The following is a 17500-nucleotide window of genomic DNA, read 5'->3' as shown; positions in this document are numbered from 1 at the left end:
TTGAATGTTACCTTACCCGGACATTTGGTCCATCTGTGACCTGAGGACTGTGGGTAATTTTCTCAGGCTTATGTAATTCATCTTTTCATGTTCCTTACAATATTTTTACTTCTGTAGTATATACACTTTCTCTGTATCTCCCTTACTGTATTCCCTTGATGACGTCTTAAATAGACGAAAATGTTTGGACTACGTTCCTTATTTACCAGTGTTTTTTCAGCAAATTATATTCACGTGTCACTTGAGAAATACTGCAATATATATATATATATATATATACACGCACACACACACACACACACACACACACACACACACACACACACTTCAACGAACGGATGGCATAGAAGACGTTCTGAAGAAAATTGAAGTTTCGTGGATCCCAAAGCTAAGAGAAGTGCCTATTGTATTTGCAGGGTGGGGGGAAAATTGCTCATGGGGTAGTGGGAAAGTAGGGAAAGAGGAGAAGGGGAGGGAGTGCTGGGGAAATGGAAGGAAATGAAGGAGGAGTAGACTTGGCCCAGGCAGACAGGCGAAAGGTAAACAAACGACCCATCGATCAGCTGAGCGACGATGAAATGTCTAATAAAAATGTAAAGATTAGAAGTATAGATAAGAGCAATACAGTAGAAAGTGATGAGAATATTTTCCAGGGATTTAAAGAGGGTGGGGGGACACAAACCCCCCCCGACTGACAAGACTAGAAGAGAAGGTCGATAAGATGATCGAGGACTTGGAGCGTAGGTTCGGTCATGTTAACATTCTACAAAGAGTTGAAAAATTGGAAGAACTAGAGAAGGCGAACAAAAACTGATGAAATAGAAAACCTGAAAAGACAGTTAAAAGAAGTAAAGGTGGAGAATGAGGAATTGAAGAGGAATAGTAAAGAAAACAGAGAGGGATGGAAGTCGATAAAAGAAAACAGTAAAGTTGCATTTACTGATATAATTAAACAGCAAATGAGAGAACAAACTGAAGACTCAGTTATTAAAGTGATGAGACTTAGCTGACAAAAAGAAATGTATAATTATATTAGGAATGGAAGAGAAACATAACCCAGATAGAACCTCAAGAACCAATGAGGAAAATGAAAAAGTAAGCAGTTTACTAAAATTAGTTCAGGAAGATGAACCAGACATTATGAAGGAAATTGAGGAAAAATTCAGGCTCGGAAAGTATAGTAAAGATAAGACCAGACCAATTAAGGGGACCCCGGACACCCATACTCTTGTGCGGTACGACCGAATTAGTTATTCAGACAAACAAAATTTATAAATCATTTCCTTTTCTGATTACCTATTAATACATGTAGTATCACTTCCTTTCACTTAAAAATACCACATTATCTAAGAGTTAATAGGCAAAATATTCAGTAATTTCAAAAACTCATACCGTGGAAAAGGTCCTACCAAATATTTTTTACTTAAGGTCCATTTGAAGAGTGGCCCTATCTGAACATTTTGGTGAGTCTATTTTTTTTTTTACCTCATGAGAATAGCAATGATTTTTTTTTATTTCTGTGTACATATTGTTAAAAAGATTAAATTTCTGAGGAAAAATAATAGCCAGAAAAATACTGCTAAAGAATTTGCTTTATTTTGACTCATAGATATTTACGTCTTACAATTCTCTATTAAATGAAAAAAAAAATTGAAAATTGGTACATAAATGGGCGAGTTGTAGCTTGATGAATGGAAAGAAAACAAACTTTTCAGTAGCGCCATTTAAATGCCGCACGGATAGTTAAAGGGATGCACGGACATTAAATTATATTTTCCTTTATTACATTCTATTACCAAATTAAAGTTACTATTTCTCTTCACCCCTCCCACAGTTATTGCTGGTAGAATAATGAATATTGGTTATTGGTTATTGGTAGAATAAATGAAAGATTTATTTGACATGCAAGAGATACTTGCCAGATGTCGCCAATAATTTATCTATTTTATTTTATATATACGAACAAAAACGGAAATGAGATGTAATTTTTGGTCGAAGTGTTACCATAATTATAGAAAATCTTTTGAGATGCTTATCTGTCGGAATATTAAAAAAATATATATAAGATCGCGTGCATGAATAGTATGAGAAAATGATATCCTCCTGCTCTCACTCTTCCACAGCTACTAAAGTCTCTCCTTTTAGCATCGTTCTCTGGGTTTAGTCAAATTGCCAGATACCTCCATATCAAGCTGCCAGATATCTCCATAGATATTAATTGCAGTAAAAAAACAACAACTGACTATCGAAATTTTGACTTATTTCAAATGTTTTTTATGCAATGGGTTGCCAGAGGTTACCAGAGGTCGCCAAAAATTCATCTATTTTATTTTATATATAAGAAAAGAAACGGAACTAAGCTCTAATATTTAGTTTGAGTGTTACCACCATCATGGAGAACCTTTTGAAATGTTTACCTAAAATTCGTTCATTTTCCAAAAAATTTCGAGTTTTCGTGGCCGGGGTTCCCTTAAGATTTAATTCAGGTCACAAACGACGGCAGAGAATATCTTATCCAAAACAGGGAAACTAGCAACAAGTGAACAATATAAAAAGGTATGGATAAAAAGGGAAATGAATAAAGAGGAAAGAGAGGAAGAAAAGCAGAAAAGACTTGAAGCTAAGACAAAAAACGAGAACAGAACGGAGTCAGAGAAAGAGAGATTCTATTGGAGAGTAGTGAATATGAAACTAAGGCAGTTCGACATACAAGAGAAAAACAAAAGGGAAACAGAGAACACAATGGAAGTGACAGAAAACTAAGAGTGTCTTACACAAATATAGATGGATTAATAACAGGATTGAATGAGCTGAATGATTATTTGAAAGAAAAAGAACCGGACATAATGGGAATTGTAGAAACAAAATTAAAAGGCCCACTACCACCCAACAGTGTAGGACATGATGCATATAATTATTGGATTAAAAACAGAGAGAAAAAGCAAGGGGGTGGAGTTATGTTCCTGACTAAGAAGGATATAAACGTGAAGGGTGTCATATATGGAAAGAATACAGTAGAGATGATTATGATAGAAGTGGAAGACAGAGATAAGAAGAGCAGAAAATTTGTGATAAATTATATGCCTCCGAAAACAGCCTCATGGGAGGAGAGTGAACATAAAAGTATGTTAGAGGACACAAAGATAACATTAAATAAAATAATGGAAGATGGAGGAAGAATAGTTATAATGGGCGACTTTAATTGCAAAGAAATCTGCTGGGAAGAAATGACAGTAAAGGGTGGAGACGGCTCATGGGGAAACACTCTACTTGAGATGATTACTGACCATACAATGACACAATGGATACAGGAGAACACCAGGTATAGAAATGAAGAAGAACCATCGACACTAGACTTAATAATTACATCTGAACCTAGAATAGTGGACAAGATTGAATATAAAACACCAATAAGTAAAAGTGACCACATATTGATTGAACTGGAACTTAATGAAGAAAAATATATGAAAAGAAATGAGCAATATAGAAAAGGAAGAATGATGTATGAAAAAACAAACTTTTATAAAATAAGAGAATTCTTTCAACAAGAAAACTGGGAAGAAATATACAAAGAAGAAACAACAGTGGAAGAGAAATGGAATATTTTGACAAAAATTTACAAAAAAGGAGTGGAAAAGTATGTCCCAAGACAAAAACAAGAAAAAGAATATGTAAAATGCTGGTACAACAAAAGTTGTAGGGAGTTAAAAGACAAAAGAGACAAAGCCTGGACCAGATGGAAAAAAGACAGAAGACCTGAAAAATGGAAAATATATACCGGTTATAGAAATGAATATGTACAAACGTGCAGAGAGGAAAAGAGAAAATATGAAAAAGATGTCATAGAAAAGTGTAAAGATCAACCAAAACTATTCTACAGATTTGTAAACAATAAACTGAAAAACAAACAGGACTTGGAGAAATTAAGACAAGAGGGAGTTGAATACACTGAGGAAATGGAAATGGCGGAAATTATGAACAAACATTTTAAATCAGTGTTTACAAGGGAGAACATACAACCTGAAAAGATTGAATGGAAAGAGAAAGTCCCCCCTATGGAAGAAATAGAAGTAACAAAGAATGAAATATTGACACACTTGAGTAATCTTGATGTCAGAAAATCGCATGGACCAGATGATATAGCAAACTGGATTCTGAAAGAATGCAGGAATGAACTGGCAGACAAAATACATAGCATACTAAACAGTTCCTTGAAAGAAGGAAAAGTTCCAGAAGATTGGAAAAAAGCAAATATAGTACCTATATATAAAGGAGGAAATAAAGAAGAACCTACAAACTATAGACCAGTCTCTCTAACAAGTACAATAGCAAAAATTTGTGAAAGAATTATCAAAAGTAGATGGGTAAAATATTTAGAAAAAAACAAAGTGTTAAATCCAAGGCAATTTGGATTCAGACAAGGACGATCATGCGTCACCAATTTAATATGTTTCTATTCAAGGCTAATAGATATAATACAAGAAAGAGATGGATGGGCGGACTGTGCATTTCTAGACCTAAAGAAAGCTTTTGACAAAGTACCACATAAGAAGTTGCTTAAGAAATTAGAAACTCAAGGAGGAATACAGGAAAAACTACTAAATTGGATGGAAGACTTTTTGCAAGAAAGAAAAATGAGAGTAGTGATAAGAAACCAGCACTCAAAATGGGATGAAGTAATAAGCGGTGTTCCGCAGGGAACAGTTCTGGCCCCAATAATGTTTGCTATATATATTAATGATATGGATGAAGGAATAGAAAGCTATATGAGCTTCTTTGCAGATGATGCAAAACTACTGAAAAGAGTGGAAACTGAAGAAGATTGTGAATCACTACAGAGAGATCTAAATATAGTACAGGAGTAGGAAGTGGGAGATGGAGTTCAATACAAAAAAGTGTAGTATAATGGAATTTGGAAAAAGCAAAAACAGAATAACAGCAGCATATAAATTGGGAGAAGAAGGAATAAAAAAAGTAGAGAATGAGAAGGACCTGGGAGTCATTGTTATGAATAATATGTCACCTGAGAAACATATAAATAAGATTTTTGGAGAAACTTATAATTTAATAAGAACAATCAAAGTTGCATTTACATACCTGGATGAAGAAATGGTGAAGAAAATCCTAATCACCCTGATAAGACCAAGATTGGAATATGCAGCAACGATATGGTCACCAAGTACAAAAAAATGTATAAAAAAACTTGAAAGAATACAAAGAGCAATTACAAAACTGGCACCAACACTCTCAAAACTATCATATGAAGAGAGACTAGAAAAACTTGAACTACAGACACTAGAGCAAAGAAGAGAGAGGAGATTTGATAGCTATTTACAGAATCATGAAAGGCATAGAAATTACTGATAGAGAGAATCTGATCAAATGGGATAACAGAAATACAAGAGGACACGGAAAGAAAATAAAAAAAGACAGCTATAGAAGAGACTTGAAAAAGAACAGCTTTCCTCACAGAGTAATAAACAGTTGGAACAAGTTAGATGAGAAAGTGGTGTGTGCAAAAACAATACATGAATTTAAAAATAGTTTAGATAAAATGAGATATGAAGACGGGACCCCACGAGCATAGCTCCCCTTCCCATAAAATACAACTAGGTAAATACAACTAGGTAAATACACACACACACACACATATATATATACACCTGTATATACACACAGACATATATACATACCGTACATATATATATACACATACACACACATATACACACATATATATACATGAACAACCACTTTAAATCTGTCTTCACCAGAGAGAAAATACAAAATTGGGACGTAGATAATAACAAACATTCTCCCCACACGAGTGCATTTACAACATCACAAAAAGAAATATCAGAACAACTATCAAAACTGGACGTCAGAAAATCATATGGCCCGGATGGAATTGCAAATTGGATTCTAAAAGAATGCAAAGAAGAGGTAACGGACAAAATACACATCATAATAAATAGCTCACTCAAGGAAGGAAAGATACCTAATGACTGGAAGAATGCTAACATTGTACCAATATATAAAGGAGGAAACAAGAACCCACCAACTATAGGCCAGTATCACTAACAAGCACTATAGCCAAAATCTGTGAGAAAATCATCAAGAATAGATGGGTAAATCATCTGGAAGATAACAACATATTAAACCCAAGACAATTCGGGTTCAGACAAGGTAGATCATGCACCACAAACTTAATATGCTTCTACTCAAGACTAATAGACATAGTGCAAGAAAGAAACGGATGGGCTGATTGTGCATTCTTAGACTTGCAAAAAAGCATTTGACAAAGTACCACACAGAAAATTACTAAAAAAAACTGGAACACATAGGAGGAATACAAGGGAACCTACTAAAATGGATGGAGGACTTCCTGACTGGTAGAAAGATGAGAGTAGTGCTCAGAGAAAAATATTCAGATTGGAAGGAGGTGATCAGTGGAGTACCGCAAGGATCTGTACTGGCTCCAATAATGTTTGCTATCTATATGAATGATATGGACGAGGGCATTAACTGTTACATGAGCTTCTTTGCTGATGACGCCAAACTGTTAAGGAAAGTAGAAACTGATAAGGACTGTGAAGCACTGCAAGATCTGAACAGCGTATGGAACTGGAGTCAGAAATGGGAAGTGGATTTTAATACTAAGAAGTGTAGCACAATGGAGTTTGGAAAAAGCAAAAACAGAATATCAAGAAAATATACAATTGGAACCAAGGAATAAAGAAAGTAGGATCCCAAAAAGACTTGGGAGTAATTATCACAAACGACTTGTCCTATGATATACAGATTAACAAAATTGTCAGGGAGACTTACAACTTGCTAAGATCAATAAAAGTGGCATTTGCTTACTTGGACAAAGACGTGATAAAAAAAATTTTGGTTACATTGATAAGGCCTAGACTAGACTATGCGACATTGAGGTTCCCCAGTACAAAAAAGAACATAAAAATAGAAAGAATCCAAAGAGCAGCTACAAAAATGGCACCTGCACTTGCAAACTTATCATACAAGGAGAGATTGGCTAAACTGGAGCTACCGACACTGGAGCAAAGAAGAGAGAGGGGAGACCTACTGACCATCTACAGAATCATGAAAGGCACAGAGATACTTGATAGAGAAGAATTACTAGACTGGGACAAGAGAAACACAAGAGGACATGGAAAGAAATTAAGAAAACATAGCTATAGAAGAGAACTGAAGAAAAACAGTTTTCCACATAGAGTTTTGGACACTTGGAACAAACTGGATAATGAAATAGCATGCGCAAAAACCATTCACGAGTTTAAAAGCAAACTAGACACAGAGATACAATGGCAGGACAACACGAGCATAGCTCCCCTTCCCGCAAAATACAACTAGGTAAATGCATATATATACACACACACATATATATATATATATATATGTATACACACACACACACACATATATATATATATATACACACACACACATATATATATATATACACACACACAAGACACAGCACATCCACAGCAAGGCTGCTTCATTAATTCGGCAACTCCCCCTCTCCGTCCCCTCATGCAGAAAATGAGAAGATGGGGAGAAATCCCTTTGGGCTGCGTCAATTTATTTCTCATACATAATCCCTCACCCCCCATCCCCCACCCACTATGCTTCATGCATCACAGCATCATCCATACACAACCATTCTCCATTCACCCCGATCTTCTGTCCTCTCCTGTCCTTCCTCTTTTTCCCAATGCCCCTTTTACCCTATCCATCCATCTCATCCTAGGACGCCCCCTCATGATCACTCCTTCCACACCTCTTTTACTAATCTTTCTTCACTCATTCTTTCAATGTGTCCAAACCATCCCAATACTCTTTCATCAACCCTATCTCCCAACTCCCTTTCCACCCGTTCTCCTCCTCACCCCTCATTTCTCTCTATCTAGCCTTGTAACCCCTATCATACTTCTCAGGCATTTCATCTCAAACACATTCAAACTCCTTCTCTCTTCCTCTCTTATGCTCCATGTTTATGCCTTGTACAATGCTGTCGGCACAATCACTCCTTCATACAATCTCCTTTTAGCATCCATTCCCAAATGTCTATTTCTCATTACACATCTTAATCCACCAAGGCATTTACTCACTTCTCTCAATCTACATTCTACCTCCCATATTCACACCCAAGTATCTAAAACTATCCACTTCCTCCAGTCTCTCTCACTTAATACTCACTTTCCATTTGCTGCCACTTTCTCCCTTTGTACATTTCATCACCTTACTTTTACCCACATTTATCTTCAACTTCTTTCACACACCTTCTCAAACTCTGTCACTAACTTCCTCAAACCCTCCTCTGATCCTGCTACAAGCACAGTGTCGTCAGCAAATAACAGCTGGCTTATCCCTCTCTTTTCTCCATTTTCTTTAACCATCTCCATATTATATATACTTTTTTACTGGTGTGCCGTATCAATTTGGATGTTGGCCACCATGGAGCTCCATTCCTGTCTGCACATGGCTCTTCTTAACAAGATGGCATTTGTTATTTCTTCTCCTACAGATGTCCTTAACCCGTCTACATATTTTCTTCGTGGTCTTCCTCTTGCCTTCTATTTTTCCCATTAGGCACGTATGTTCTAACTGTTTTCTCATGACGTGTCCTACAAAGTGTAACTGTCTATTCCTGATAGTTGTAATTATTCCCCTCTGTGTTCCTATTTGCTGCAGTATTTCTACCTTTGTTTTAAATTCTGTCCATGAAATTTTCAGCATCCTTCTCCAAATCCACATTCCTTCTGCTTTTATCCTGTCCTCCATTTATTTACTAACTGTCCAAGTGTAACATTTTACAAATCTTTTTCTTGTTATCATGTTTATTTTATTGTTAGTTACTAGTGTATGCGATCTGAGCGGTTGTGTGATCTCAGTGAGTTTAGATTTTACTTTGGTATGTGATCTGAGCGGTTGTGTTAGCCCAGTGAGTTTAGATTTTACTTTGTTATAATTTGCATATTTAACATATATAAAATATGATTTGCAAATTAAATTAAATAAATAAAATATGGCATATTTGAAGAAAAAAATATTAGTAATAAGGAATTGATTTATTTATTGGTTAATTGATACAATATCTGATAAAAAAGCAAGAAATAGATCATTAGACGATTTCCTCATTTTTCACCAACAGAAATAATCAAGATGAGATTGAAAGGTATTTGCAGGTACGCCTCTCAATTTTTTTAGTATTCGATTTTTGGAATCTAACCATGACCTTTCAATTGCCTGAGTATGGGCTCCAGTAGCTGGGTCTACATAATTTACTTGGTGATTAACTGTCTGGTAATTGTAATTAAAGTTAATTAAGTTTGAGTATGAAGGCCATTCATCCGAATGAACGACTGAATTTTCTTCTACTTCTCTCAGAATTATGGGTATAAGCGTATCTTTATCTCTTTTCTGTACATAAAAATATCTGCAGTCATCCCCTTTCTTCAATCCAAATACCCATGGCCCGTCAATGCGTCTTCCATGGTTTCGGTTGTTTTCCACATCGGCTTCACTGTCAATTGAATCTGGTGCATGATCTCCCTGCAGCATTCGTCCTCTGTTATATTTCAGACGTCCAGCAAATCTTGCTTCATCTATTTGAACTGGCTCTTCTGCAGTGCCAACCAGTTTTCCGCGATTTGTTACGGGAATTATTTGTGAGCATATTTCACGACATAAATTGAACCAATCACAGATAGCTTCAGTTCCTCGACCAGTCAGTGTGTGGACACTATCATATGGTAAATCCTGAATGAAATAAAATATCAACTCTAAAATCTGACAGAGCGTTAGTTTGCAATTTACTTTATCATTTAAATCAGTGAAATGGAAAAAAAAATTTCCACAGCGAATAGAGCGATAAGTTTGGCATCTTGCATTCTTGCAACGGAGAGCTGGTGTGAATTCACCTTTTCTATTTCTTCTTTGGACATCCTTCATTTCTCCACCACAGCGATGACAAGGAGCGACATTTTCTTCTTCAGCTAGTAGACCATGTCTTCTCAAAAAAGCAACTGCTTTAATTTCATCAGCAATTTCTTGATAAAATTCCGTAGCTAACATCTTGATGGGTTCCGCTTCTCAGAACTATATTGGAAAGGAACTAAATTCCATGAGAATATCTCTTGCTTATATACGAATTTCGAGTCTAATTAGGAAAGCTTTAAATGCTTATATATGAATTTCGAGTCTAATTAGGAAAGCTTTAAATGGTTTAAATGGAGATCAAAATAGATTAAGATCTGGATTTTCAGACTGGCTTAGATTAAGGTCCCAAATAGATTAAGATTAAGCGAGATCACGTTAAGCAGTCAGATCGCATACCAAAGTAGTTTTATGATGCTCAGATCGCATACCAAAGCGGCACCTGGTAATCAATCAGGACCAACAGTGCATTGGACATCATGTACAGGTCATGCAGTACAAGCACTTGTAGGTTGCACCAAGTGACAAGATAATAAATTAAGGACACAAGTTTGCAGCAAAGAATATTCTCAAAACCAACTAGTTTGCACCAAACTGCAAACCAACTTGCAGTTTTATTCTGATAATCAATGTATACGAAGAAGACAAAAATACAAATATACGAGCTTGAGAGTATTAGGAAGGGGGATACCGATTTTTTTTTTTTTTTTTTTGGGGGGGGGTTAATCCCCTCCATAACCCCTCTGGGGCTCCAGCCATGTTCCGCACATCAGCAGCATTCTTTCACATACACAGATGAATGCAGTAATTCAACAAAATGAAACTTACTGTAGAGAGATCACTCAGATAATTCGAGGAAGATGAGACAGGAAAACTAAGGCAAACAGATCACCCATACCTGCAGACAAATTTTCCTTGCAGGCTCCATCATGTACTTGTGGGCCAGGGTGTACACCTCGAGAGCCTCTTCAACAGACTCCAGGTCCATCTGGTCCCGGTACACGTGATCCAGAAGCTTCCGGAAGCCCTCAAGGGGATCCTTTGGAAGGTCGAGCCGCTTACCAGTAGCCATGGGTCCCATCAGCATGGCGCCGAACACGGGGGACTTCATGGACAGGATCAGCCTGTGGGTCTGAGGGAATCGTGGATTACTTCCAGGGCCTTCCTCGGGGGGCAATGCATGTGAAAGCACCACCTACCTTGCTCAAGAAGAGCAAGATATTCAAGGCAAATTTCCACCCTCACCTTGATGCAAACCCCGCCTTTAAAGACGATGTCCAAGTCGCTGTACTCGCCCGAGGTGTACAAGTACTCCAAGCATTCCATGTTGTTCTTCAAGACCATCTGCCATGCCTGGCCATCCAAGGTTCCTTTTTCAGCCATGTTAACTCTTCAGTTGCTGCCTGGAAATGTTAACTGGCTTAGTTGTGGATCAACAAAGGTGCACGGTTGGTCAGTGTCAGTCTCCCTCCCTATCATCAACAACAAATGAGAAATTTCTCATTTATTGTCTCATTTCCATTCTTTTCTTATAGTGTATACCTATCCATTGTCCTCAATGATTAAGGCCTGATGATGTCTTATTAAAGACGAAATGTTGAAATAAATGGAAGATTATGGAAACCTAGTTTACCCTCATCCTCTTAAAGGAAAAATAATTATTGGAAAAGCTGAGAATGCTACAAAGAAGTTTAACAAGTATAAGAATGCTATACATGCACACTTACAGAGATGAACCAGTCTGGATCAGATGTATAGAACAAATTCCAGTGTACAGAGCCTTTCCGCTAAGTTCGAGGAAACACCTAGTTTGTACTGTATTGAGACTAGGGAACTTAGCTTATCATGTGACCAAAATTATTTATTTACACTTAGTGGTAACAATTTAAAATGGAAGATGGTGAGCCAACGGAAAGAAGACTAGATGTGAGCAGGGCTGAATCACCATTAGGGGTCATTCCAAAAAAGAGCTGCCATCTGGAATCAAAGGTACGAAGATATCATAGGATTTTCAGGGTTTATAAGAGAAGGTAGAATACTAGGTAAAGGTATAGATTTGGAAAGGGAAACAAGGTATAAAAATATTCTAAGAAATCAAGAGATTACAGAACTAATAAATGAAATTATAGATCTTAAAACAGAATACAGGGCAGTGTATAGAGAAGTGAATGAGTTGACATGACAAAATACTGAAACAGGGAGCTTAATGATCTAACAAAAGGAAATAAACAGTCAAAAATGAGTGAATGAAAAATGAAGATACTAACATAAATGAGGCTTTGAAAAAAGAAGTTAAAGAACAAATACAAGCTGTGATCAAGAAAATTGAAGAAACCATATAAGACAAATCTTCAAGATATCAAAAATAAATGGAAAATGGACCAGGAAAATTAAGTAAAGAAATTGTACAACTACAAGTGTAAGAAAATGCAGAGGAAACAGTAATTGAAGTAATTAAAGAGAAAGAAAATTGGGTCAGGGACACAGTTGATAAAAACAAAGTGTATAGTAGTATACGGTATTAAAGAAAAACACAATGTAGATGGATACTTAAGAGAAAAAGAGAAAGAAATAAAATAAATTCTGAGAGATACAAGAGGAGGGGCAAGGGATGGAAAAAGAAATAGAGGAAGTGCATACAATGGGACTATACTCTACATAAAAAAAATAAGACCTCTAGAAATCAAAATAAGGTAACAAAGATATTAGGAGATAATAACATGGAATTGATTATGATAAAAGTTCAAAATAGTGACATGAAAAGTAGAACATTTGTAGTGATATATATGGCCCCAAGAACATATTCTTGGAAAGAGAGTGACCATTTCAAGATATTGGAAGACACAAGTCATGCATTAAATGAAATACCGAAAGGAGAAAACATTAGTAACTATGGGTGACTTTAACTCTAAAAAAATGTTAGGAGATGAGTGAAAGGTGGAGAGGACCTGTGGGGAAATATACTACTGGACATGACCATTAAATACACAATGACTCAATAGGTAAAAGAGGATACCAGATATAGAAATAATGAAGAACCATCGAGACTAGACTTAATATTTACGTCAGATCCTAAAATTGTAAATAAAATGGAATACAAGATACCAATTGGGAAGAGTGACCTCATACTAATTGAGATGGAAGAAAAATGGATATTAAAAGAACCCTATAATGAAGGAGTGGCACATGATCTTCCTTGTCTAAAACCAAATTGTTTTAGATTCAGTATATTGTTTCCTTCCATCTACTTTTGATAACTTTTTAGGGTATATTTTTAGCTTCGACCATGGGCGCAATATAGCAATAGAAAATTATTAATTTTGTAAATAATACTATATCAACGTAATATGCAATTTTGTGAGCGGAAAAACAAACAAAAAAGGTGCTAAAACAGAATTCGTAAGTAACGAAGTCGTGTCGGATGAATGGTACGCCATGTTTGTTATGCTAGATACTGACGTCGAAGAAATGAAAGGATGATAAATTCGTATAACCTAAACTAAACTAACCTAACCTGTGTTTAATAAATCATTACCTGCATATTAAATGTCATCCGGCTCGTCCTTGTTGTCGTCGTCGTGAGAGACGTTGGCGGGCTCTTCAATCACTCTCTCAGCTTGCGGGGTATACAAAGTTTTTGCAGCTTGAAGGAATGCATGTATCTCCGCTCCATAACATTCCTTCATGAAAATGTACCTGGCGAGGTACTGTCAGAAGTACCGAGGCCGTATACCAGGCCTCAATGCCCACTTTTTTACGTCGCGCCAAAGCCTCTCAATATTTTGAGTGTGTACTTCACGGTCCCCTGGCACGACGAAGTTTTGAGAGTGGTTGACAGCGAGGCGAGTGTAACCGATGTCGCCGAGATTGCGGTATGCAGGCCAGCAATCGATGACACGATGACAGAACCTTTCCCGATGAAGCGGCGAATGATTGGTACGAGAGATTCTCTGTCTCACCTTTCTCCCTCAGGATCCACCAGTGGAACAAGAAATCTCTTTTTTAGACTCCCTTTCAATGCCACCTCAGAGAGAACCCTGACAACGTTGGCGTGCCTTCGAGAGATAAGAGTCTCGTCCATCTCTACCACAATCCCAGGGCCACCAATTGGCTCATGGTGGTTCAACCATTCCACACACCCCGCCAGTCGTTGTCGAGAACTGAAGGTCACGGATTGCGTCCTCGTGACTAAAATTTTTAAGTGCCCACTTATTACTGAAGCACACTAATTGCCACGGTTCTATGCGACTTCCTTCAAGATATGTTCCTTTATAATCACTGACGGTATAGGTGTATTGCTTTTTCTGCTTCTTCTTTGCTCGTGCGATAAAGTTGGTGCGCACACCCAGGCATGCCGATCCTCACGGAACCAGCACGGTCTATTACACCTGGGGCAATTTACCGTGCATGGCAGAACCCCGTGTTCTCGCAGAAATTGTAAAGATGACTTATTATCTTTGTAGCACCGCTTGAGAACGTCACCTGAAGTGGGAGCACAAACTGTACACAGAGTGATGTCCATCTTGAAACTGACGTCTACTTGCTACCGACTTCGTTCATTAGCATATTTGCTTGTAGCAAAGTATTTTCTATTTTCATTTCCACCCACAAAATTGCATATTACGTTGATACATTTTAATTTACAAAATTATTAATTAATTTTCTATTGCTACATTGCGCCCATGGTCGATTTTTTTTTTTTTTTTTTTTTTTTATAAAATAAAATGCTGAATGTGCTTCTTTTGGGCAATCATTACAATTTGTCCGCAAAAAATCTCGAACTGGCAACTGCTCAATCAGTTGTCGTCATGGTCCAGTGATGCCACCTTTACAGATTAATCAAGAGTGCATATTTTTTTCTTCATTTCAGGTTGTCAGATTTTACTGTATAATTATGCTTAATCGATATATTTTGAAGACCCCCAAAGCTAGTTTGTATTACTTGATCAAGTTACCTAAAAAAATCTATAATGAACCTGAAGCCATCCACTGGAGTTTCTCTGAGTTACAATCTGTGTTGGTAAACAAGTTCAAATTGTAGCAATAACAAAGTTAAACTTGTTTTACAGTATGAGTAACAGTTTTGTATTGACACTGATTCTGCCATGGGTGTAATACATGTTGTGCAATAAATCATCTCTGCTGGGCCAAAGCATGCTACAAATACAATGCTTGTCACTGCTTGGCTAACTTTACTCCCAAGGTGGGAAAATTCTTGTGGACTATTCTAAAAAAAACATGAAGAATCGTCATCCCAGTACGCCGAATATCAACAGTGGCATAAAGATCATGTTAGGTTAGATTGAATGAAGGAAATGTTTATTGTCATCAACTTATTATAACAACCGAAGAATTGTAAACCCAGGATGGCCGACATGAAGAATTGTCACCCTAGGATAGCCCACAAGAAGAATTGTCACCCTGTTTAAGTCTGGGGTGACGATTCTTCATGTGAAGATGATAAAAAATAAAAAATAAAATAAAGGCTACGACTGCTACATACCTTAAACATTACGATATAGCCGACATCACAATGAAAACAAGCTTGCATGCTTTTTTGTGTTATCCTCGGCATTTGTAATTGTCATTTCAAACTTCATGTATATTGATTCAATGCCAAATAAAATTATCATTACCATGCAATATTCACCAGGGGTATCCTGGCTGTCTGGACAATGCATTGCTGCATAGCACGGTCTGGGTAAAGGCCCAACATACATAGGTGGTACCTTGGTGAGACCCAACGTAAATCATTGTTATTATAAGATATATTGTGGCTTATATATTCTTTATTGTTGTTTCTGACTGATAAATGTGAATTGACTTTATTTAAGATATCAACTTATAAACATGTAGTCAGCTTAGGCAATGGCCCAACGAGCTTGGTACATAGGGGGAGCCCAGTGTACCTATTTATCATGTCATCAGGTATATTATGGTTTATATACTTTTACTATTATTTTTGATTGATGAATATGTACTGACATTATGAAAATAAACCCAAATTATAAATATGAAGTGAACTAATTGTGATAGACTGCCTACTTCACAGCTATGCAAAGGCCCAATCTACCTGGTACATATTTTATGAATGTGAAATAACATAAATTATAAAGATACCGTTAATATTTTGGGTATTATTTTAGTTGTGCACACCTACGCGATGTAGCATTAGAAAATTAAATATTAAGTTTGTAAATTATAATACATGAACGTAGTATGCGATTTTCTTGGCGAAAATAAATAACAAAAATCCTTGCTACAAGCAAATCTACTAACGAAGCCGCTACGATACGGTCATGTTGTCATCCAGTCCTTTGTCGTTCAGACCAAGATCTAAGAATATAAGGTCTAACCACTTCCGACCGAATTTTGAGGGAGTTGGCACAGCGGGCCCGTGAACGTCACCTGGCTGTTCAAAGTGGGGTTAGCGGGTCCTATAGCTGTCAGTTGAAGCTGGTCCGTCGTTCGAAAATGACGTCGCCTTCGCTCGCACAGCTCCACGCAATTAGTTATATTCTGACAAATATTATATAAAATATATATATAAATATATATAAAATATTATAGTTCCTGTCTATATATATGAATATATAATATATATGATATATAATATATATATATAATATATAAAATATTATAGTTCCTGTCTTCCTTGGCGTTTCACAGTTTTCTTCAGTGTATCACAAAGAGAAAATGGACTCAGCCAAATGACGTCATAAGCTGCGCAGAAGAATGTAAACGGTCTGACCTGTATATTTAGACCTTGGTTCAGACGATGGCTTTCACGTTATGGACCGGGTGTTCTCCAGCTCCGGGTGACGTTAAAAAGCGGTTACAAAGACAATAGGGCTTCCTTGGACTTTATGAGAGAACACGGGGTTCTGCCGTTGTCTGTTAACTGCCCGAGGTACAATAATAATCAGGCCGTCGGCATCCGTGACAACGACCCGGATGATCTTAAGAATTTGAGGTACCGATTCACTACATATAGGTTAGGTTGCGTGGGTTAGTTAGATTAGGTTAGAATAGACAAATTCGTCATCCTTTAATTCCCTCGACCTCGGCACCTATCAAAACAAACATGGCGTATCATTCAGCTACCACGTCTTCGTTCATTAGTAAATCGGTTTTAGTAACTTTGTTACTAATTTCTGCCAACGGAATAACATAGTATATTGATATATTTTAATTTACAAAATTAATAATTAATTTTATTGCTAATTCGCGTGGGTGTGCACTTCTAAAAATTTACTTTTTCAATTTTAAAATTGAGAGCTTGTGATGCGGCCATAGCCAACACATCCATGGCCCAAATATCCTAAATTCGGGACGTTTTGTCCCCATTCTGATATACCGCTTTTAGGTGACGTCTTAAAACAACTTATCATATTTTAATTAAAACATCATCACTCAGTCAAATACGGAATGTTACAGGTTTATTTATATTTCATTAATTCATTATAAGTTCATATTTTAGGCTTCACAAGCAAATTTTCTATTAATTTATTGCCAGTTAGTTTTCATACATGTCATA

General features: G+C 36.7%; 1 protein-coding gene and 1 pseudogene across 2 annotated transcripts in view; both read right to left on the bottom strand.

The window, feature by feature from the left end:
• The window catches only part of LOC143031115 (BTB/POZ domain-containing protein 2-like), a 47431-nt gene that overhangs the window by 28890 nt on the left and 1041 nt on the right, over positions 1–17500 (bottom strand). For both annotated transcript variants that reach the window (XM_076194563.1, XM_076194564.1), the window contains 2 exons: positions 11209–11366; positions 10862–11095 (listed from right to left, as the gene is read on the bottom strand). In XM_076194563.1, coding sequence (XP_076050678.1) covers positions 10862–11095; positions 11209–11346 — 372 coding nt within the window. In that variant the 5' untranslated portion in view covers positions 11347–11366. Of the gene's footprint in view, positions 1–10861; positions 11096–11208; positions 11367–17500 lie in introns of those variants that run through there.
• Positions 8947–10854, bottom strand: LOC143031116 (uncharacterized; annotated as a pseudogene).

Source organism: Oratosquilla oratoria, chromosome 12 (genome assembly GCF_046742065.1).
Source record: "Oratosquilla oratoria isolate Oo_2021 chromosome 12, ASM4674206v1, whole genome shotgun sequence".
Classification (NCBI taxonomy): domain Eukaryota; kingdom Metazoa; phylum Arthropoda; class Malacostraca; order Stomatopoda; family Squillidae; genus Oratosquilla; species Oratosquilla oratoria.
Note: the sequence above shows the minus strand (reverse complement) of the source record. Positions and strands in the feature narration are given on the sequence as shown.